Source organism: Alexandromys fortis, unplaced genomic scaffold, assembly GCF_014885135.2.
Source record: "Alexandromys fortis isolate MF-2015 unplaced genomic scaffold, M_Fortis_MF-2015_v1.1 scaffold_9, whole genome shotgun sequence".
Classification (NCBI taxonomy): domain Eukaryota; kingdom Metazoa; phylum Chordata; class Mammalia; order Rodentia; family Cricetidae; genus Alexandromys; species Alexandromys fortis.
Window position 1 is genome coordinate 4123034 of NW_026067892.1, and position 24063 is coordinate 4147096.

Sequence of the window (24063 nt, forward strand, 5' to 3'; positions counted from 1 at the left end):
ACAGAGCCTACCTTCCGGTGGCTGGCTAAGCCATGGTTCTGTCCTTGAGTGGGCCGTGCACTTCCTCCAGCTGGTAGAGACTCCAGCCTCCAGTACTTCTTCCCTTGTTGGTTTTGAGCCACATTCCTGCCTGTGTCTGAATCTGTGATCCCAGACACTTAGGTCCGCCAGGAAACAGGTGGACAGAAGAAGCCCCCTCTTCACAACCGGTGGCCCGCTCTCCACAGTATTTCAGTTACTTAGGCCAAATTGCATAATGTACTGTAGGCTCTCCCTGTATCTAGCCACTTGGTGAGCTGTGCACATGACTGCGATACATAATTTGCCACTGATTTTATTCATAATTTGTTGCGACTTCCCCACCCCCAAAACCAAAGTCGTCCAGATTTCAGATTAGTTGTAGGTGTTGGGTGTATATCCCCTTGGACAGTATCTGCTGACTCGGATGGCTGGATAGTGTTGATGCTCATTTTCCTGTCCTGTTATTATCTCCAGGCCCCCTCCGTTAAACGCCCCACGTCTCTGTTGTTGAGATGTATACAACATACTTATTTTGAATGGTAACATGTAGTCCTTTATCTCTACTCCCCGTTTTTTTTTTCCGGCAGACACCATTACTCAGTATTGTGTTGGAGCCAGTGCAGTTTTGCTCTAATTATCGTGGTTTATTACTGCGCCTTGAGATAAACTATGATTATATATGTTAATGGGTTACTTTTAAGTTTATGTGTTTGTGTGTGCCTGCTCGTCTGTATGCTCAAGATGTGTGTGCAGTGTCTGCAGAGACAAGAAGAGGATTCCAGGTCCCCTGGGAAAGGAGCTACAGGCACTTTTGAGCTCCCCAGTGTGGGAGCTGGGAACCAAACTCGGGTCCTCTGCTAGAGCAGCGAGCACGTCTAACTTGCTGAGCAGTCTCTCCAGCTACATTCACATCTCTGAAAAACCACCTGCTGCCTCTCTTCTAGGTCCTACAATGTGAGCAATCTGATAGAAGACTTAAAGAACTTGTACAAAGTTGCCGGAGCCGAAGGCAAGGGCATCACCTTCATCTTCACGGACAATGAGATAAAAGACGAGGCGTTCCTGGAATACCTTAATAACTTGCTGTCCTCGGGGGAGGTGGGTCTCAGAGAGGGGCCGCTCACAGTGAGAAAGTGTGGATGTGCGTGCGTGTGTGGATGTGTGTGTGCTCGTGCGCCCACATCTAGGTGTATGAATGTATGTGGACACATGTGCACACGTGTGAATTTGCATGTGGAACGTCCAAGACGTCCATGGCTGTCACTGTGCCTAGTCACCACCCACCTCTCTTTGCTTTGTTTGTTTTGGGCTGGTGTGCATGGGACCCTGGCTGGCCAGTGAGCCCTGGGGTCTGCTGGTCTCCATCTCCCCAGTGCTGGGACTGCAAACACTGAGCCACTGTGCATGACTTTTTGTTTTGTTTTGTTTGTTTTTCTATGCATGGCTTTTTCTGTAGGTGCTGGGGCTTAATAAAATCAGGGCCCCAGTACCTGGATTATGTCACACCTGGCTTTTGTTAGTTTTTAAAATGTGGATTCTGGAGACGGAATTTAAGTCTTCACGCTGGCAAGGCAAGTGCTTTATCAGCTGAACAGTCTCCCCAGCCCCTAAATCCAAATCTCATTTGTGTAGGAAGAACAGGAACTTTACGAAAGCGGGGTTGTTTTGCATACATTCTTGACTTGAGAAATGAGATTTAGGCACACACGATGTAGTAGGTTATTTCATTTTATTTTTGTATTTGTGTGAAATGAATGCTGCCTACCCTCCATATATACATATAGTATGTTTTATTTATTCCATCTTAAACACAGTTCTGGCCTAATTTTTACCTTCAGCCTGGACCTATGCCTTATTTTACCTCGCCACCTATTTGCCAGTTGGGAGTGTAGAATGGTTGAATGAATTTGTTTGCTGGAAGCAGGTGGGGTGGGCCTTGCTTTCCTGTTTCCCATGGCCACCCACCTTTCGTACTTCATCAGAAGGTCGCCAGCACTCAGCACATAGCTGTACTAATGGCTGAGATTTATAGTGAGGGTGCCCAGCTGGGTCATATGTGGAGACTTTCTGGACTGTGAAGACGGTTTGGTCAGTAAAGTGCTTGCTTGAGGTTGATCCCTAGAACCCATATTTAATAATAATAATAATGATAATAATAATAATAAAAGTCATGCATGGTGGTAAGTTCTTGGAATCCCACTGCTGGAGAGGTAAATCTCTGTGGATTCCTGGCTCCCTGGCCAGCCAGTGTAGCCTACTTTGTGAGTTCTAAGTCAGAGAGAGAGATCATGTCACAAGAATCAAGCTGGATGGTGTCTGAAGAAAGACACTGAGACTATCCTCTGTCCTCCACATGCGTGTTCATACACACCAGCACACATAATGTACACCACCACATGGCAATACACACACAGACACACACACAGACACACACACACCACACACACATAGCCTTGGGGAACCGATGTCCAGGTGTCCTGTGCTTTCCCTGAGGGTCCATATAAAACCTGCCTTCCCTCCAGGAAGAGATGCTGACATGTGTACCCCATGCTGTTCACATCACATTTCCGCTCAGGGAAGCCTGTGTGGGATTCCAAATCGGAAGATCTTGTTAGAGCCGTCCACAGCTGCCAAAACTCTGGACTCCTAGGAGAAACACAGCCTTGACCATATATCGGCAGTGTTTGCCTGATTACTTTAAGCTCAGGGGAAACACCTTGACAATTAGTAAGGGAAGAGTTAGCCCCAAAGCCATGTTCTCAGATACCAGCCAATGGGAAGCCCCCAAAGTGCTCCCTTGGTAAGGGCAGGTCTGCAGCTGTTGACTCTGGCTAGCACACGGGTGATTGCTGGCGCTTGATGGGACCGGGGCTAAGTAACATGTCTTAGGAGTAGAGTTGAGAGGACCTGTCAGCCACTGGATACTTGAGAGCATTGATTGGAGGAGTGAGGGGGGGGGTGTTCTTAGAGTGACAGCTTCTTAACAGGGAGGGGGTGCACTGTGAATTGCTGTTGATTACTGTGCTCAATAAAAGAGTCGTGCTCTTGATCATGTCTGGCAAACTTGGCATGTGGCTGAGGAGCAGCAGGAAGGGAGTCTTGGGGGGATGGTGATGTGTGTGTGTGTGTGTGTGTGTGTGCATGCACGCGTGTGACCGAGAGAGCATAAGAGAGGGAGAGAGAGAGAGAGAGAGAGAGAAGGAGGGAGGACAAAGGGAGGGTGGCTAACCAGACTCACAGCAGTGGGAAATTATTAATTATTTAAATTTCACGTCACTTCCTCACTTTCTTGCCTGTCCCTCAAAGATCTCCAATCTGTTTGCCCGAGACGAGTTGGATGAAATCACCCAAGGCCTGGTGCCGGTGATGAAGAGGGAGCTGCCGCGCCACCCTCCCACCTTTGACAACCTGTATGAATACTTCATCACCAGGTCCAGGAAGAATTTGCATGTTGTTCTCTGCTTTTCCCCGGTGAGTCTTCGTTCTTTAATGTAGGCGGAATCATGCATCTAACAGGAGACCTTCTCTGAATGGCTGTTTGGTCAGAAACAAACCTTTTGTTCATGAAACTAAAATGATTTCTCCCCTAATACCATGCTCCTTGGACTCAAATCTCATCACCAGTGTACGCCATGCAAGAATATATGAATTATTTGAGGCCACTGTATAGCTTAACAGTTCACAAAATGACAAGAGACATATTTTATTCGAATCATGAAGAATTTAATGTTACAAGCTCACCCATCTGTATCTCCAGTATGGACACGATATCTAGACTATTCTTTCCAACTTTGAGTTGGATTTTCCAACTTTGAGTATGTCTAGCTCACCGTGCTTACCAGTCTGGCAGTCATTTGTCCCATGTGGCTCCTTAAATTTTAGTTAGCTGAAATTATGCAAAATAAAAATCTGGTTCCCCATTTCCCCATTTCCAGTGTTTCCTGGCCACGTGTAGTCAGTGGCTTCCTTGCTGGGCAACACTGCTAGAAAGCATACGTGTAGGACATTTGTGTTCTCTTGGGATGTTTTACTGCTGAGCTCTGCCCTGCCCCAGAGGGTCGCCTTGCTCTCGCGGGAGGAGACAGCCCTGCTTGTCAGAGCTCTTCTCTGTACTCGGTTGAGTTTCCCTCTCTTCTCTTGCCTTGTAAAATGTACCCAGCTCTGCTCCCACATCCAGCACTTCCCAGACACTTGGAGGAAGTCTCCTTAGCTCCCTAACTGCTACCCTAGAGGGACCAGCTGTTCCTTAAGCTGCCTGTGTTTCTATGCCTGTTATGGGCAGAGACTAAGGTCTGGGCAGCTCACAGAGGCCAGCCTTGGACACCAGTACTCAACAAGCCAATGAAAGAGACAAGCTAAATTTATTCAATGGGGTCACATTGGGAGAAAGGACAAATAGGCCCAGTGACATGCCCCTTCACTGCCCCAAGTCCATCTTCCAGGTCCTGTCCTGAGGTTTGAGTTTAGACAGGAGGCAGGATCTGGGTGGCCCTGTCAAGGTGTGGTCCTGCCCACTGTCGTTCTCTGGGCTCCAGTCTATCTTCCACGGTGGTCCGACAAACTGTCGGGATTGTGTGAGGTCTCTTCCTGCAGACAAGCTTCTCCTCTAACTGGCTCCAAGCTTCAGCCTTTTCCTTCATGTAGCAAGAATGAGAGTCCAGGGGTATTCTCGTTTCTTGGGGTCCATTGTTTCAATAGATAGCCAAAGGGAGGGTTTAGAAAATCTTCTTTCCATCCGAGACACTTGTACTTGCTCCAGTGTCCAGGCGTCCCCCGTCCCCGACCTTGTGTCAAGAGCTCAGTTTGTCACTTTGCTCTTAGGCGGTAGCTCCTGGACTTGAACACCATACAGTAGCCATTTTCCCAGGGCACCGCGCCTTCCTCCAGCTAAACACTGACTTGATGTTCTGCTGCAGTCTGAGAAGGTGTTATTTAACCTTCAGCGTCACACGGCTGTGACTCTATCCCTCCCTCCAGCTGGCCTTCCTCGCTCTGTGCTTCTCACGTCTTCTGACCTTGCTCTCCGCAGGTTGGCGAGAAGTTCCGGGCCCGGTCCCTCAAGTTCCCTGGCTTGATTTCTGGCTGCACCATGGACTGGTTCAGCCGCTGGCCCAAGGAGGCTTTGATTGCTGTAGCCTCCTACTTCCTTGCCGATTATAACATTGTCTGCTCCAGTGAGATCAAGAGGCAGGTTGTCGAAACCATGGGACTCTTTCACGACATGGTTTCCGAGAGCTGTGAGAATTACTTCCAAAGGTGCGTGAGCTCACAGAAGCCGGGCAGCCGTGAACACTGTTTCCAAAGGGAAGCAAGGTTTCTTTCATAAGATCTGTAGCTGCTGGAACCGGAGCCGCAAAGTCCTCTCCAAAGAGGCATTAAATGTGAAGACCCTTTGCGTAGCCTGGTTGCGCAGGCCCAGCCACACCACATCTTTCTTGCATTGATTTCCTAGTAATTAAATAATGAAAAGATGCCAGATAAGCAAGATTTAAAAATTAACCAGGGGCCATACTTTTAAATACCTCTGTGCCCTCCAGGACTCCAAGTAGCAGATGCTTAATGAATCACAGTTTCATTTGCTTAATTTTGTTTTGAAAATGACCTAAATAATTCCTTATAAACGGTTTCAAATGAGCTTCTCATCCCAATGCATTATTTATTCTGATTAAAGAAGGACACTGTTTTTAAGTTTCTTTATTACCTTATGTTGAGGGAACATTCTAGGCTTGGCATTTGCATAGCCAAGTCTTATCAAAGCTATTCTGGTGATTAATTATGAAACAGGACTTTAATTGGGTGCAGGAGGACCACTTGGGAAGAACAGTCATGGTGTGCTCATTCCGAGCACGCTGGCCACGGAGCTTAGAAATACTGGAAGGTTTCCTTGCTCCACAATGCACGGGAGCCAAGATGGGTACGGATGCCAGCGAGGACTAAAGTAGGGTCTGCAGGGGCCGCCGGGATATCGAGCTCCCTGCTTCTGTGCAGAGTCTGGGTAACACTGGGACTTCTGAGGGATGCGCTTGCCTTGGAGTGTTGGCTTATGCCAACCCCTTCTGTTTGCTAGGACCATGTCCAGACCATTCCTAAACGATTCTAGGTGTTTCACAGACTCTGGAGTTAGCGGGCACGAATCCTCGCAGTCAGGCACATGTCACTTCTTCTGCATCACCACCCGGAAGCATCCATTTCCTTTTAGTTTTCCACGTGGCCACAAATGCCTTTCTTGAGTTCTGAAAATTTAGCTGCGTCCTTCAAACTTTTCCCGTTCTCTAAAGTGGAAGAATGGTTTCTACAACATGATTTTACAAAGTGAACATTTTTACAAAATGCTCTAGCGGTAGTTACATACCTGTCTGTCCGTTCTAAACAAACAAACAAGAGGCAAAAACCAAAGAAACTCTGAAAATGTTAAAAGCCCCAGAACTCCAAAAGGTGAGCCTGTAAGTCAGAAATGTCAGATTTTAGAGTCTAGACTCAGACCTTAGTTTCTGATGTAGAATCGCCTCTTTTGTTTATTTCTGTGGTGATGATGATGACTGAAGCATAAAGCCTCAGAGTTGAACCCTGAGTCCAGTGTGGCTGTTCAGACTTCAAGGCCAACCCAGCTAGACAGGGGAGAGGCTGGTCTATAATGAGCCGCTAACAGCAGCTAGGTGAAAGTGAGTGGCAGAGCCCATTGGCGTCTGCCCTGCTGTCCCTCCCACTGTCCCGTCCGCCCCGCCCCCCCTTCCCCCGGTCTGTCCAGAAACTCCCTGTTAACAGAGCATGCTCATGTATGCTAATTTCTTTAATCTTCACAAACCCTGATGGGGTTATGCAGCATCCTTTCCCTAGCTTCCCATACGCTGAGACACCAGCCCGAGTAGGGCAAGAGTCAGGTCAAGGATCCCGTGGCCCTCTGGAATGTCAGGTACTGCTCATAGCTTTCACGGTGGGTGTGGCAATGGGGTACTTCACAGGAAGACGGTAGAGTGTCTAAGAGGGGCTATTTTTATATTCCGTTTGCAGATACCGCCGAAGAGCCCATGTGACTCCCAAATCATACCTCTCATTTATAAATGGTTATAAAAACATCTACAATGAAAAGGTGAAGTTCATCAATGAACAAGCAGAGCGGATGAATATCGGTAAGGGAATGGCCAGCTTTGTCTCTTTTAGGGTTTGTTTGATGGCGATCCCAACATGTTATTCGATGGATATCATTGCGTTTGAAAATCAAACACTCTTCGTTTTTTTAGGTTTTAAGAATTATGTGTATGTGTATATGGCTGTGTGTGCATGTGGCTATGTGTGTATGTAGCTGTGTGTGTATGTGGCTGTGTGTGTTTATGTGTCTTTGTGTGTGCATGTGTGTGTGCATGTGTTTGTATGTGGCTGTGTGCATGTGGCTTTGTGTGTGACTTGGCTGTGTGTGTGTGTGTATGTGGCTGTGTGTATGCACGTGACTGTGTGTGTACATGTGGCTGTGTGTGTATGCGGCTGTGTGTATGTACTTGGCTGTGTGTGTGTGCATGTGGCTGTGTGTATGTACTTGGCTGTGTGTATGCGGCTTTTTGTGTGCATTTGGCTGTGTGTGTGCATATGGCTGTGTGTGTGCATATGACTGTGTGCATGTGACTGTGTGGGTGTATGACTGTGTGTGTATGTGTGCATGTAGCTGTGTGTGGCTATGTGTGTGTGTGTGTGTGTGTGTGTGCATATGAGTGCAGGTGCATATGGGAATTGAGTCCCTTGGAAGTGGGTACAGGAATTTGTGAGCTGCCTTACATGGATACTGGGAATGAAATTAGGTTCTTTGCAAGAACAGTGCAGACTTTTAATCTATGAGTCATCCTCCCAGTCCCCAAATACTAATTTTTTTAATAGTTGTTTTGGTATTTTTGAGATAGTGTCTCCTATATTCTACACTGACCTCCGACTCAATATATAGTCCAGATTGACCTTGAACTTCTGAGTGTTTGTTCAATACAAATACTAATTTGATTATTAGAAGTAGGTCATGTTAGCAAATGCCCTTTGGCCTGGCAGAACACCAGGTCTGTTTGTGAACGCAGGCCCTTTCTTTGTCTAGCACCAGCTGATGGCTCTTTTAGCCCTGGGCTCACTGTGCCAGTGTGAGTTACAGTTCCTGAGTGCTGCCTGCTGGCCAGGAAAAGCCATCTTGTGGGAAAAAGCAAAACTGGAACAAGACAAAACTGGGGGCTGGGAAGATGGCTCCGTGGGTAAAGTGTCTGCTGCACAAGCAAGAGGACCCGAGTTCGGATCCCCAGAACCCACGAGAAAAGCTGGGCATGTAAGAAAAGTGGTCGGTCTCCTTCTAAAGACAGGTGTATCTCTGTCCGTAATGAGCCGGGATGTGTTTGATGTATGTCACACACTGTGCCTGCCCTGTGTGTGCTCATTAGTGAATACGTACCTGGTGTGAGGCTGTGCCGTAACCGGCAAGGACCTGTCCGTGTGTTTGTAAAGGTCTCGACAAGCTGATGGAGGCCAGCGAATCTGTTGCCAAACTCTCGCAGGATCTCGCCGTGAAGGAGAAGGAACTGGCCGTGGCGTCCGTGAAAGCAGATGAAGTGAGTTTGCACGTACCCTGTCCCCACCAACAAGAAACGTCTCCCCATGTTTAAAAAGCATTTTTATGTTGTATGTAATTCTCAAAAAATTGATTAAAATTACTTACAAAAATCTTTATTTCAAAACTGTATTAACGCAAACAGGACCTAAACCAACAAAGTAGGTGTGGTCAGACATCTTCTGCCTGGTCTAGAATAGTCTTCTCTTTCTTTCTCTCTCCACCTAAGCTCTTGCTCTCACTCGTCTGTCCGTGCACATTCTCCTGAACTGTCAGCTGATTTCTTACAGGAGCCAAGGCTCATCAATTTTTTTTCTGAGTAAGAAAAAGGCTAAGAGAGGGAGTTGGTGGAGTAAAGAAGGAACAACAACCCAAAGTCCCCCTCCTGAGGGGATGGGACACCTGTGTGGCTCATTTGTGTCCAACCAGACTGCTTTCAAAGTCTGCTGAGAGTCAGTTAGAAAGTGGCACCCTGAGCTTGGACCCGCAGCCAGTTGCTGAATTGAATGGCACTTTAGGCAAGCATTGTCCCAGCTTGTGCCCGACCCTCAACAAATATTAGCTATTTTTATTATTGTTCTAGGAGACTCAATATGGCTTCTTATTCTGCTCCATTGTACTTGAACTATTTTAACTATCCAAAAGGTCTTAGACTGGAAATACCATTTTTATGAACCCTTGCAACATTTGTTTATATATACTTTTAAGGTCAAGGATAGCTCAGAAAATGGTGTGTCACAGGGTACCACCTAGAAGAACTATTTTTTAAAGATTTAATTTTTAATCATGTGTATATACATGCCTGTATGTGTTCACATGCATGCAGTTCCTATGGAGGCCAGAAGAGGGCATCTGGTCTCCTGGAACTGGAGTTACAGATGATTGTGAACCACCTGATGTGGGTGTGTCGGAGCTGAATTTGAGGTCCTTTGAAAGAGCTGAGCCATCCCTCTAGCTCTCTTGAAGTACCTTTTAATACACATTAAAATACAGGTGACTTAGATGGAGAGCTTTGCTTTTATATTCTTGTCTTACACTCTACTACGTAAGAATCTCCTGGATGCACACCTACACATTTGACTTTAAAGAGTTTGGTGTCCTCTCTTTACCAGGTGCTGGCGGAAGTCACGGTGAGTGCCCAGGCTTCAGCCAAAGTGAAAAATGAAGTCCAGGAGGTAAAAGACAAAGCCCAGAAGATCGTGGATGAAATCGACAGTGAGAAGGTGAAAGCGGAGAGCAAACTGGAGGCCGCCAAACCTGCTCTGGAAGAAGCGGAGGCTGCCCTGAATGTGAGCACCGCCCCCTTCTCCCAGCTGCGGCAAATCCTACTGGTGCTGGTTTCTTTACATGGAATTAACCTTGGTACTTTGTAATCAGGAAGCGGAGTGGCGTTCTTAGCTCTGTCCATAACTTCATCTGGAGACTTGTCTCTGTTGGCATATGTCCTTGGCAGCAGGGTTTACTGTGTGCTTGATTCTGGTTGCCCATTGCTTGCTTTCCTGTACCAGCCTTCCCTGGAAACTGGGAAACAGAGCTGGTGGGCAGGGGCCTAACCTGGGATTGTACAATCTTTTGACATTGAGATATTACATTGTCATCTACAGATATGTTGGGCTGCACTCAAAGCTGTCCTGGGACACACGTGGCTGGGGACCCTAAGGTTGGACATGTCTCCTAAGAGCATGATGGATTCAGATTACGTAGACAACCTTATCCTAGACACTCCCTCTTTAAGGCCCTCTTGTGGCTCTCACTTCTCTAAGGAGACAGTTCCTAGCTGGGTGTCTGCAGCTAGGAGGAAAGAGGGCACCTTTTCCCTCCGTCCCTCTGTCCCTCTGTCCCTCCGTCCCTCCGTCCCTCCGTCCCTCCCTCCGTCCGTCCCTCCGTCCCTCCCTCCCTTCCTTCCATATTCCTTCCCTCTCTTCCTCCTTCCCCCCTCTCTCCTTCCCTTTTCCCCTCTTTTCCTCCCTTTCTTCCCCCCCCCCCACTTTTCCCTTTTCTTCTTTTAAAAGAAGGAGGGAGTGGTCCTGCTATGCTGCCCAGGCTGACCTCCAGCCATCCTCCTGCTCAGCCTACCAAGCAGCTTCAACTGTATGTATATACCACATACATACAGTAAATACAACAGGGGCATGGCTCTGGAGGCCTTTCCGTCTCATGACCACGAATTGTATTCACATTATCTGGAGTCAATATACTGAACTTTATAGGTCTCCATAGATGTTATAATCCCTCGTGGATTCTTGAAGTTTCGTGTAGGCATTAGAAATAATAAATTTGGTGGGCACATTGATAGTGTTCTGTCTATTATTTATACCTATTTATTCATCATAATATCTATCAATCATCTATCACCTATCTATTTTTTCTATCTATCTATCATCTATCTATCTATCTATCTATCTATCTATCTATCTATCATTTATCTATAATCTATTTGTGTACTTGCTTCTGCTGCTGCTAACAGCCTGGCTCCTAAGTTTTGAACTTTGCCCTAGTTATTCTGTCCCTACACACAGTAGGTCCGCTCACACAGCAGCACCTGTAGAGTTCTAGAATAATCATGACCTGTTACCTTTAGATGGACCTAGATGTCTTAGACCCCTCCTCCTGCCAGGACTGCCTTCCCTAGCCTTTGTGCCCAATCACAGCCATTCTTCATAGCTGGGCCCAACCCTCACTCCTCCAGGTTTCTGGTTCTTCTGAGCTCTTCTGTGTTTTGCCATCACCCTATCTTTCTTCATGACAGAGATCCTGCTTTGAAGCCCTTGTCTTTTCTCTGCCTTCTTCGGGAGATTGTGGAGGCAAGGCTGCTTTTGTTTGCTCTTGTTGCTTTGAATAGAAGAATGCCTGTAGCTGTCACATGGATGAATACGTAGTAATCACTTAGATCTGTGTCCAGGTCATACCCGCACTCCCTTGACAGGTCATGTAATGACATAGGAAAGAGAAGCCGCTGAGCTGGATGAATCCTAAGATGCTGATTGATCTGGCTCTCTTCGTCTTCCTTATCTTGGACATCAGGTGTCTGAGTTCATTTTCTGTTGCTCTGAGAAGACACCATGACCGAGGCAACTTATGAAAGAAAGAGTTTAATTGGGTTTGCAGTCCCAGAGGGCTAGTGTTCGTGATGGTGCAGCGAAGTCTTGTGGTAGACAGCTGTGGTAGCAGCTGAGATCTCACACAGCCGCCCCCAAACAGGAGGCAGAGAGCACATTGGGGATGCCCTGAGTCTTTTGAAACCTCAAAGCTCCCCCCCCACTCCCCACATACCTTCAATGAGACCACACCTCTGAATCCTTCCCAAACTGTTCAAACCAACTGGGGACCCAGTATTCATGCATATGAGCCTATGGGGCCATTTTCATTCAAACCATCACACCAGGCAATGACTTCATCTAAATCCAGCTCACAGTCCTAAGCATATTTTCATAAGCCATGTGCTGTAGTAATTTTTCTGGTTTCCATGGAGTTTCTCCCCTTTCCAGAGACAGGACAGCCCAAAAAATGAAAACTAAAAGTAAGATTTCTGATATTCAGGACTTTGTCTCCTTTCTCTTTAAAAACATTTTTTTCTCCATTTTTGTATGTATTGTATGCATATGTACATATTTGTGTGTACAAATACACATGTGCGCAGGTATATGCATGTCTGCATGCACGTATGTATGAAGAGCAGAATTTGACATCAGATGTCTAACTCCGCCACTCCCCACCTTATTTTTTGAGGCAGGGTCTCTCACTGAACCTGGGGCTGATTCAGTTAGATTAGCTGGCCAGCAAGCCCCTGAGAGCCTCCTGTCTTTGCGTCCCCAGGGCTAGGATGCAAGCTGTCTAACTGTTGCATACCAGTTATGTGAGCAGAGGTCTGGGCAGGGGGCTATGAGTGATAGTGACCCCTTAAGTCAGTCAATCGAAGGGGCAACAGAGCATGAATAAAGGCTAACAGAAATCGGAGCCCAACCATGAAGGAGCCATTATGCAGAAACCTTAGAGTTTGATCCCTTGAGGAGAGAATGTTAGGAATCGGAAGATAAAGAAATGTGCTTTTGATTGTTTTCTGCTTTAGCCACTTAGAAGTATTAGGTTTCCATATATAAGCTTGTTAGTACCACTCAGGAAAAAGAAATGTTATTGATTCGTGTTCCCAACCACAGACCATCAAACCAAATGACATTGCCACGGTCAGGAAGCTCGCCAAACCGCCTCATCTGATTATGAGGATCATGGACTGTGTGCTGTTGCTATTCCAGAAGAAGATCGACCCTGTTACTATGGACCCGGAGAAGCCTTGCTGCAAGCCCTCGTGGGGAGAGTCATTAAAGGTAAGGAGAACCTTGGTAAGTCTCGTGAGGTGCAGCAGATATCCCAGGACGTGGAGAATCAGCCCTGCAAGCTGGCAGGTTGCAGCCAACTGCCACATATTCAAGAGTTTAGCTTCGACTTCACCTTATTCAGTATTTTCTCTGTCACCATCATTTAGTGCCCATGAGAATAAATTTATAAAATGGAAAGGTTTATTTTGGCTCACTGTTTTGTTTCAGGCCATTACTGGACTTGGCACTTTGGGCCTGTGGCAAGGCAGGAGCCACTTGGTGTTTGAAGCACACGGCAGAGGAAGCTACTTAGCTGGAGCAGGAAGTAAAGGGAGGAAGAGGAAGGACGGGGTTCTAGTGCCCCCATTTAGGGTTTGATGGGGAGGGGCTGTAATTATAATATCCTGTTTTGTTTCTTGTATGTGGAGTATGCTCCACAGACTGATACATTCAAATGCTTCGTGCCAAACGGGTAGCACTGTCTTGAAAAATGTCATATAGGCTTCAGGAAGTGGAGCCTTGCTAGAGGAGGTGGGCTACTGGAGATGGACCTTCAGTCTGACCCCACTTCCTGAGTGCTGTGTGATTTCTGTTCTACCAAGAGGGATATGCAAGATCCAAGTTATAACACTGTATCACTCAAAATGTACATAGATTGTAGTAAGGAGGGCCACTTGTTCGTTTCTCGGATACCCAGACTCCCAAAATAATCACATAGAAACTATATTAATTAAATCACGGCTTGGCCTATTAGCTCTAGCTTCTTATTGGCTAACTCTTACATCTCAATCTAACCCATCTCCATTAATCTGTGCATCACCACAAAGTCGTGGCCCACCAGCAAAGTTTCAGCACGTCTGTCTCCAGCAGTGGCTCCATGGCTTCTCCTTGACTCTGCCCTTCTTTTTCCCAGCATTCAGTTTAGTTTTCCCTGCCTAGCTAAGTTCTGCCCTGCTATAAGTCCAAAGCAGTTTCTTTATTCATTAATGGTGATCACAGCATGCAGAGGGGAGAATCCCGCATCACTCAAAACCATTTAAAAAATGAGATATGCCCAGAACCAGTGGGGTCCAGCCGCATATCCAGAAGGTGGTCTTTATGGTTGGCAGTATTTAGATGCTGCACAGGAATGTGGATTTTCATCTCTCTCTCTCTCTCCCATGAAGTTAGAAAAAATTGTCAGTCTGTAGGTTTAGGCTGGCAATTACCAGTAGGGTTGGTGTGTTTAGAGCAGTTCATGCCTACCTCTTTGGAAAAAAAAATCAGTTGATGACTTAGTTTTCTATTTCTGTGATAGGATACCATGATCATGGCAGCTTACAGAAGAAAGGGTTTATTTGGAGCTTACGGTTTCAGATCATCATGGTGGGGAGCATGGTGGCAGGCAGGCTTGGCACTGGAGCAGTAGCTGAGAGCTCACATCTTGAGATACAACCACAAGGCAGAGTCTGATTGAGAATGATGTGGGCTTTTAAATCTTCAAAGCTTGCCCCCAGTGGCACACCTCTTCTGACAAGGCCACACCTCCTAATCCTTTTCAAACAGTTCCATCACCAGGGACAGAGTACTCAAGTATGTGAGCCTGTAGGGACCGGTTTCATTCAAACAACCATAGCTGATTGTTCCATACCAATGCAGGAAGGCAGGATTTCTTCTCTCCCAGACCTGAGAGATTGCCTTACTGTCTTCCAGCTGATGAGCGCTACGGGATTCCTGTGGAGCCTGCAGCAGTTCCCCAAGGACACCATCAACGAAGAGACGGTGGAGCTGCTGCAGCCCTATTTTAACATGGATGATTACACTTTTGAAAGCGCCAAAAAAGTCTGTGGGAATGTGGCTGGCTTGCTGTCCTGGACGCTTGCTATGGCAATATTTTATGGCATCAACAGGGAGGTGTTGCCTCTGAAGGTAAATTTCCCTCTTCCCCGTAAATCAGTTCTTGGTAAAAATCAATCATAAGAATTCCTGTGAGCAGACAGACTGTAACTTAGACCAATATGGGCAAATGTAGCCATGTTTTAATTTTGTTATTTATTTTTAAATTTTGTAATTTTTTTGTTCCCTGGCTGGTCCAGCACACCATGCTAACCTGATGTTCACAGAGATCTTGCCTGCCTGTGCCTCCCTCTTGGATTAATTCTACTGGGACTAAAGTCGTGGACCAGCATGTCTATTTTTTTTATGCCCTTTAAAGTTTCTCCTCTCTTTTCTTTTTTTCTTTCTCTTTCTTTCTTTCTTTCTTTTTTTTTTTTATATATCTGGTGAATGCTTCTTGGTAATGCAGACAACGGAAACTAATTTGTTCACTTCAACAAGAAATTAATTTGTCAGGATAATAATCAAGCTGCCACAAAGGCAAGCTTGGCATGCCTCTCAGGTTGAGAGACTGGGGACGGAGTTTGCTCATGGCATTCCAAACTAAGCTTGCAGAGGTGCGGATCAGCGCTTAGAAATGTCCCCGGTCGCAAACACTGAAGACTTGTGCAGTCTAAGATGAATGGCCTGAGTTCCCTGTGAAAGGAGAGAAAGCCAGGGGTGAGGGGGTGGCTCAACCAGTGAGGCTTGCTTTGCAAGAGTAAAGACCAATGTTCGATCCCCAGAAGGCACGTGAGAACAGGTAGAGCGCTGTAATCCCTGGGGTTCTCTGGCCAATCAGCAGAGCCCAGCCGGTGAGTTCTGAGTAAGGGGTGAGAAACCCTGTTTCAAAAAACAAGATGGACGGCTCTCAAGGAATGATACCCGAGGTGACCTCTGGCCTCACCCACACGTATTTACACACACACACACACACACACACACACGCACGCACGCACGCACGCACGCACGCGTCGTTCTACACCTAGTGAGGGCGTCTTCTGTGTTTAAGTAGACAAAAGTCACCCTTAGGGGTTTAACTATGCACAACACATCCCAACATACCCCTGGGCCTCACACTCAACCCCCAAGCCCCTACTAACCTGAAAACATTGTGATTGATTGTTCTGCGGCTAGAAAATGGCTGAGCAAGCTGAGCAACCCCATTCTTCTTGAGAAGCCTTTTAATATGTGACTGCCTCTTTAAGCTCGAAATTTTGAATGAAATAGAAAATAAAGTTTTAATAGAGGGAAATGATGGGAAAACAGAAAACACACCCGAAATGAAGATACCAAATAAAATCTTAGTAGAAATTCAGAATTCAGAGTAAAGCCTCATAAAAGCAAAGTTTTTTTAATTAATAAAAAATATGACGCAAAGATCCAATTATAATAATACATCACCAAAGAAATAAGATAGTATTGAACTAAATAAAACATAAAAAGGCATAAAAATCCATTTGTATCTTGAGTGGGAAGCAATAGAAACACTGTGGCGGGACACTGGCATCTGCTATTGATCCTTGTCAGATCAAGGGGGTCAGAGGCAGCTTTACCTGGGCCGGACATGGTGATGCATGCCTTTAAGCCCAGCTCTTGGGAGGCAGGGGCAGGTGGGTCTCTGGGAGTTGGAGACCAACCTGGTGTACATAATGAGAACCTGCCTAAATAAATAAGCTAGCAAACAAGTAAACAGGAAAGAAAACGAGACTTTAATCAGAATCTATCCCAGAGAGCTCTGGCTGTGTATTAGTGATTAATTATTTTAAAGTTGCAAAGATCAGATAATTACCATGTTGTCGGATTTAGAAAAAGAAACAAGATAACTACTGATACAGCAACTTTGTTTCCAAAGAATCTTTAGGAAAGCAGCAAACCACACTGCCGGCTTATCCAGTGGTGATTATCCTTGTGTCATTTTTTAAGGATTAAAAGCCAGAGAGAAGAATAATGTGCATAAATGTAGGGAAATATTAGTAAGGTGAACATCATGAAGTCTTATCACCAGTTGAAAAGCATAAGGGGAGATGGCTCAGCTGTTAAGAGCACTGGCTGCTATTTCAGAGGGCCGGGGTTCGATTCCCAGCATCTATGTGGTGGCTCACAACTCCAGTTCCACGGTATCCAGTGCCCTCTTCTAGGCCATACGTGTAGGCAAAACACCCAAACACATAAAATGATTTTTTTATTTAAAAGTATCTTAGGGATGTGGGGCAATAATTTGAGTCTATTAAGTGAAAAGAATAAAATGACATCTAGTGCCTTCTTAACACAGTGCTTATATCTAAGGAAAAAATCAGAGTTTTTAATTCTTCCTTTGCATTGTTGCATTTTCTGTTTTTCATAGTGAACATTAATAATTAAAAAGGGAAAATTAATAAAATATCCCCAAGACATCCTGCCTCCCCAGTTGTTGCCCTGAAACAGATGACCTCAGAAGTAGCATCAACTGCAAAAATTCTGTGATTTATGCGATAATTTACGAACTAAAATCATGAATGTTTCATAGAGCTTGTGTGCCTCTGGCGAACCTCTGCCCCTTCTTCCTAGGCAAACCTGGCCAAGCAGGAAGGCCGCCTGGCCGTGGCCAATGCAGAGTTGGGGAAGGCCCAGGCGCTGCTGGATGAGAAGCAGGCTGAGCTGGATAAAGTGCAGGCCAAGTTCGACGCGGCCATGAATGAGAAAATGGTGAGCTGGTGGAAGTGCTGTCCTGACGCTCCACTGGAAGTCGCTTTGGATTGAAATTAAGTGTAGTTTTTAGGCTTATACCTAAAACATGGACATCCTTGATGGGTACCATGTGATGTTTCAGTGCGTGGATATGTGGGATAACATTGAAGTCAGGGTACACGCTTATCTTCAGTAATTTTGTTTCTCAAATAATGTGTTTCTTATATATGTGGAATCTAGTCTTACATCCATCTATCTCTGTCTATTCATATCTATCTTATCCGTCCATCCATCTATCTGTCTATCATCTGTGTATCTTATGTATCTATGCCTGTATCTATCATCTATCTATCTATCTATCTATCTATCTATCTATCTATCTATCTATCTATCATCTATCTATCTATCTATCTATCTATCTATCTATCATCTATCTGTCCATCCGTCCATCCATCCATCCATCCATCCATCCATTTATTCCCATCTATCAGTATCTCTCTCTCTCTCTCATCTATCTATCTACCTATAATCTATTTGCAAATTACATAAAAACAGAAGGGAAACTTGGGGTTCAGGGAGGAACAGAACCATCAAAAGGGGAGGAACAACAACAGGGAAATGAATATGAGCAAAGTATAATCATATGCATGTATGGAAATGCCATAATGAAACCCATTATTTTGCATACTGACTGAAAAACTAATTAAAGGAATTATCAGCATTTTTACCTTTATTGTTTTCTGGAAATTATTGAATAGAAATACTACTTTACACAATTTTAGAGTCTTTCTTATAAAATGTCCTTGAATTTTAGCCTCATTTATTGTTTATGTAACTAATTGTTCACTTTGGAGATAGAGTTTCACGCAGCCCATCTTTTCTCTGCTCAGCCAAAAATGGCCTTAAACCTCTGATCCTTCTGAAGCCCCACCCGTGGGGTGCTGGGATTACAGGCATGCACTGTCATGCCTAGCTTCATGTGATGCCGGGAATCAAACCCAAGGCTTCATGCATGTTAGGCAAGCATCCTACCAACTGAGCTACATCCCCTGCCCTTTTACATATATCCTTGAAATCCTACAAGGTTAAAAAAAATTGCTGTCTTATGAATGAAGGATCGGATTGTAATTAATATGGTAATTTGTCGCTCTATTATTTTCTAACTGCATTTATTTTGCAAACTGAGAAATTCCTCCGTGTGGTTTTATGTGTGAACACAACACGCCCCTGCTCAAGTGCTTTGAAATGTTGTCTAAGCCGTTTCTCATTTCCACGTGCAGGATCTGCTCAATGATGCAGACATGTGTAGGAAGAAGATGCAGGCAGCCTCCACACTCATCGATGGGCTGAGTGGAGAAAAAGTCCGCTGGACCCAGCAAAGCAAAGAGTTCAGAGCGCAGATTAATAGGTAGGAGTTTTAGTCTTGTGGGTTCCCTTCTAAGTCATCACTCCCATCCCACCTCTCTGTCACACATGAAACCTACACCTTCCACACTCTGCAACCCCCAGTGGCTGCAAACACATCTCTGAAGTAGAAAGCAAAGGGTCCCCATGTAGCTCTGCAGCGTGAGTTTTTAGCTGGAGGCACATCCAGCAATGTTTGGGTTTTCCAAGACTGCCCGACACTTGTGAGGTTCCCTGGGCTTACCCTCAGTGATTTTGAACATGTGCATTGGGCAGGAGAGAAGACTCAGTCAGTGAAGGGCTTGCCAGGCAAAGATGCTGAAAGCCAGTGTGGTATGGTGCACCTCTGGAATCCCAGAACTAGGAGGGTGAAGAGACAAGTGGATCCCTGGGACTTGTTGGTCACCCAGTGAACTCAAAGCCAAAGAGAAAAGAAACCTGTCCCAAAAAACAGCATGTCTGGAGGGCGGGGAATGGGACCTATGGATGACATCTGACATCAACCTCTAGAGTATGTACACAAGCGTGCAAGCTTGCCCACATGCTTGTGTTCATGTGTGCGTGTACATACACACACGCATGCATGCACGTGCACGGAAAGAGTGCATAGGTTCCTGCACACACAAATGTGCACACATATGCACAAAGGCACACTAAGTGTTTGCTAAGACAGGCTGTGAACAGGCTGTGCAATAAAAAAGCACCATCCTCACTGCAGGAAAAGAGTTGGTTTACATCCCCTGAGCCACCCAAAAGTGACCCCTCCTACCCCTTTGTGTTTAGGGCTGTTTTTTTTTTTTTTTGCACAGTTTTCCCCCGTCAGGGGCAAGGAAAGTCTGTGCTGCACACCCTATGGCAAAGTAAGTCTGCACCGTAGCTCTCCCAGGGACTCACCCCGAGGACTGGGCCTCAGCGGCTGCATTGCTCTCTCAACAGACTTGTAGGCGATGTTCTGCTGTGCACGGGCTTTCTCTCCTACCTCGGCCCTTTCAACCAGATATTCAGAAACTATTTGCTTAAAGACCAGTGGGAGTTAGAGTTGAAAGCGCGGAAGATCCCTTTCACCGAAAACCTGAATCTCATTGCCATGCTGGTGGACCCTCCGACTGTAAGTTTGACCTTTCCCCACCACATTGGAATTCCAGCCCCATTTCAGTTCCCACAGTCAGCAAAAAGGCAAAGCTCTGCCTTATTTTCCTGCAATTGGAAGCTGCTTCCGTAACTAAGATGGCTTAAATGGCTTTCCATTATTTGAAATGTTAATTCTTTTATGTTCTCTTTCAAAGATTGGAGGCAAAGGCGGTTGCTCCCTGCGTATTATAGTGTATTATGTATGTAAATATGATATATACTAGGTATTATATATATTAGGTATCCTAGTATATTATATATGTAAGTATGATATGTGTATTAGGGATACATATATATTATATGTATATATATTAGATATTATAGTATATTAGTGCCTTATTGCTGTTACAGAGTAAACTAAGAAAAACCAAACAAAGAAGGGAGGCTTCATTTGACTTAGAGTCTGAGGTCACAGTCCATCATGCGCAGAGAAGCATGGAGGTGGGGTTGTGAGGCTCCTGGTCCCTTTGCATCCTCAGTCAGGAAGCGGGGGGGGGGGGGGGGAGATCTAGTGCAAAGCTCACTTTCTCCTTTCCATTTAGTGGGGGACCCCAGCCATTAGATGGGTGATGCCACTCGAATCTCAAGTGGGACTTCCCTCCTCAGATGAACCTCTCAGAGGCCTTCCCAGGCGGCCCAGAAGTGTCTTTACCAACCCACTCCCAGATTAGCCGTCACAAATGGCTAACTCCCAGCATGCTCTGGCACTGATGACAAATGGCAGGCCTAACTTGCTGGGATTTTGATGCCAATGTCAGTTTTCAACACAACTCGCCAGGCTCCTGTATTCAGATTGACTTGTTGTTTCAGCTTTGCAAACAGGCACCAGTTGCTGCTTCCTTGGGGAGACAGTGCTTTGAATTCCCCATGTTCTGTAGTTAAAGGCTGAAAAGTAGCCTTTAGCTCAAACAATGTTAGACTTATCCTTATAGGGAGTAGATTGTGTACAGGAGACACCGGGCCCTGGAAGGCAAGGTGGATCGAGGTAATCCTTATGAATCTGGGTCTTTGGAGGACCTAGGCATAATTTAGCAAAGGTAGACACTGCTTGGCTCACTGGATCTCCAGAGAATTCATTGACTGTGATGCTATCCCATTTAAATTTGGGGAAGGACACAGACATACTTACCATTGCTGAACTCCTACCAGCTCATCACAGCCAACGTCTCTCCAGCTGCGTAGTTACCTTCCTTAAGCCTTGTAGGCAGAACCAAAGGCCAGGACACTCTGGGGGCTGGGGGCTATCTTCTTCTCTGATACTGGCCTCCTTTCACAATCTCTGTAAGTATAAAACATATATACAGCCTAAGAGGACAAACAGATCAAGAGTGGGGACCCACGTTTGGTTCTCAGCAGCCATGTCAGAAGGCTCACAGCCTGTGTAACTCCAGATCCAGGGGGAATAAGCTCCCTCTTCCGGCCTCTGCAAGCAGCGCACTCACATGTACAAAACTACTCCCTACACATACGCATATACAAAATAAAAATATGGAAGATAAATATTTACATTTGCTTTCTAAACTTGACATCACCGGGCTCCCGTTTGCAGGTTGGTTTGCTCCCCCACCCCCGCCCCAGACACCAGTTGCAGAGTCGTTTCCATTTTCCATTCTAAGCGCTCACCTACTAATGAACACGTTCCGGGTCTCTGAACGGGCACGTGCCCATTTCCCCTTCAGATTGGCGAGTGGGGCCTGCAGGGATTACCCGGCGATGACTTGTCGATTCAGAACGGCATCATCGTGACAAAGGCCACCAGATACCCTCTCCTCATCGATCCCCAGACTCAGGGGAAGACATGGATTAAATCAAAGGAAAAAGAAAACGACTTGCAGGTGCGTCCCATTCAGTGTGTGTATAAATGATAATGTTTTCTCGGCGTCTCAGCAGACGCACATGACGGTGTCGTCCGTGCTAGTCGGCTTGAGATGAACCAGTTTATAAAGAGAAAGGGTTTGTTGGGACTTACAGTTTGGGAGAGTTTGGTCCATTGTCAGTCGGTTCAATGGCTTTAGGGTGAGGCAGCTGTCATGGCGGCAGTCTGTGGCAATGCGGCTCACGGCCACGGTGGCCGGAATGCAGAAGAGAAGAGAGAGGAAGGAGCTGTGGTGCTCTGGTTGCTGTAGAGGCCTGGCCTGGAGGTGTTAACTCATTCCTCTCCATGCTGCATCTCCCAGTGGCTCCAAGCCGAAAACCAAGTCTTTAACCCATGGCCCTTTGAGAACATTCCAGATGTAAACCATAATGTCACGTTTCTTCTGGCCAGCGTTTGCTCATTTGTCCTCGTGTGTAGCAGCATCGGGGGCAACAACTCTGATGACGCCGTTTCTTTCGCATTCTTTTTATTTGTTCATTTGTTTTTAGGATTCTTGGGTCCCACGCTGGCCTAGATCTTACTGTGTGAACAAGGAAGACTTGGAACTTTGGATCCTCCTGCCTCCACCTCCCTAGCCTCTTTCCCTTCTTGATCCCACTCTCCCGATCCCTCTTTGCTTCCCTGGCACGGTTACTTCGGCCAGTGGAGAATGTGGCTTTTGTTTTGGACTTTGAGTTTGGACTAATAGGAGAGCAGCAGCAGGAGTGCCTCCTCAGCTGCCAGCCTCACCCAGGCCCTTGGCACCATACAGTGCGCCCAGCTCCAGCATTGCCTGTAGAGCCTATTCTGGGGTTAATTTTAAAACTGGGTTAGATAAGGCCAGGGTTATGACATTTCTGACTTCTTTGGGGATCATGTTGCCACTGGTCAGCTAGCAATATGGGCTATTGAGTGTTTCCTAGATCCTGTTCCCAGAATTCCTCATGCCCCGTGCATTTTTAAAACTTATTATTTCTCTCTCTCTCTGTCTCTGTGTATGTGCGTGCACACGTGCGTGTGTGTGTGTGTGTGTGTGTGCTACAGTGTACATAGGGAGGCCAGAAGACACCATGCAAGAGTCAGTTCTCTCCTCCACCATGTGGGTGCCAGGGATAGAACTCAGGTCATCAGGCATGGCAGTAGCCTGAGCCATCTCCCTGGCCTCTCCTTTTTTTTTTTTTTGAGATGGGGTCCTGACTTGTTATAATTTTGCTTATATTTCTTTTGCTAATCAGAATATCTTTTCACAGTGATGACCTTAGATCAAAGTCTTTATCAGTATCCCTTCAAAACCTCTATCTAATGCTTGCTCTATCAGGACTTCTCTGCATGCCCTGATTCACATAGCCCACCCCGAGACCTGTCTGTGTTTATCTGTGGTTCTGTTCTGAACCCCGAGTCTTACTTCTCTGCATGCCCTGATTCACATAGCCCACCCCGAGACCTGTCTGTGTTTATCTGTGGTTCTGTTCTGGACTCCGAGTCTGACTACTTGAATTATTGCTTTTTGCACATTTCTCTCTGCTGAACCATAAACTTCCTGCTAGTCATGTTTATGGTTTTCTCCATGTTTATATTTTCGGCAGAGCTCTTACATAGTGTAGCAATTCCAATATTTATTGAATCTAAATTAATACATCAAAGTGGGCCATCACTATTGGGGATATCATGTGACCATCTTGATAAATGTGGGGAGTGTACCTGTTACCATCCGGCACCCAGTCATGATCAAGCTGCCAGTAAACTAAGAAGGGGGGTGGGGAATCCCCTCCAACCCAATAAAGAGTTTTTATGAGAAGCCTACAACAAAGGTGACAGTTAATGATGAAATGCAGACAGATGTTCTTCTGAGTTCTGGGGTAGATCCTTGCTTCTCAGTGTATCACTTCTGACATCATCCTTGAAGACTTATTTTAGCTTTGTGATGTGTGCGCCTGCGTTTCTGCACATGTGTCTGTGCGTGTGAGTGAAGTACCGGTAAGGGCTGAAAAGGACCTCAGATCCCTGGAGCTGGAGCTGGAAGTGACTGTGAGCTGTCCAGTGCGTATGCTGGGCCCAGCACTCGGGTCCTCTTGAAGAGCGGCAAGCTCCCCTAGCCCCCACAACCTCTCTCCAGCCGCCTGACATTCTTAAGTTTATTTACTTGCCACCCATGAATTTCAGAGAGCCCAGAAGAGGTAAATACATATCAGAATACTCATGGCACCTTGCCGGGTGTGAGTGATTCTCTAGTTGCT

General features: G+C 45.9%; 1 protein-coding gene across 1 annotated transcript in view; it reads left to right on the plus strand.

The window, feature by feature from the left end:
* The window catches only part of Dnah8 (dynein axonemal heavy chain 8), a 242096-nt gene that overhangs the window by 127616 nt on the left and 90417 nt on the right, over positions 1 to 24063 (plus strand). Inside the window, 12 exon segments of the mRNA XM_050139863.1 lie at positions 966 to 1119; positions 3328 to 3492; positions 5051 to 5277; positions 7033 to 7151; positions 8494 to 8597; positions 9709 to 9885; positions 12754 to 12921; positions 14605 to 14820; positions 17317 to 17454; positions 18717 to 18844; positions 19777 to 19948; positions 21651 to 21806. Of these exon segments, the coding sequence (XP_049995820.1) occupies positions 966 to 1119; positions 3328 to 3492; positions 5051 to 5277; positions 7033 to 7151; positions 8494 to 8597; positions 9709 to 9885; positions 12754 to 12921; positions 14605 to 14820; positions 17317 to 17454; positions 18717 to 18844; positions 19777 to 19948; positions 21651 to 21806 (1924 nt within the window).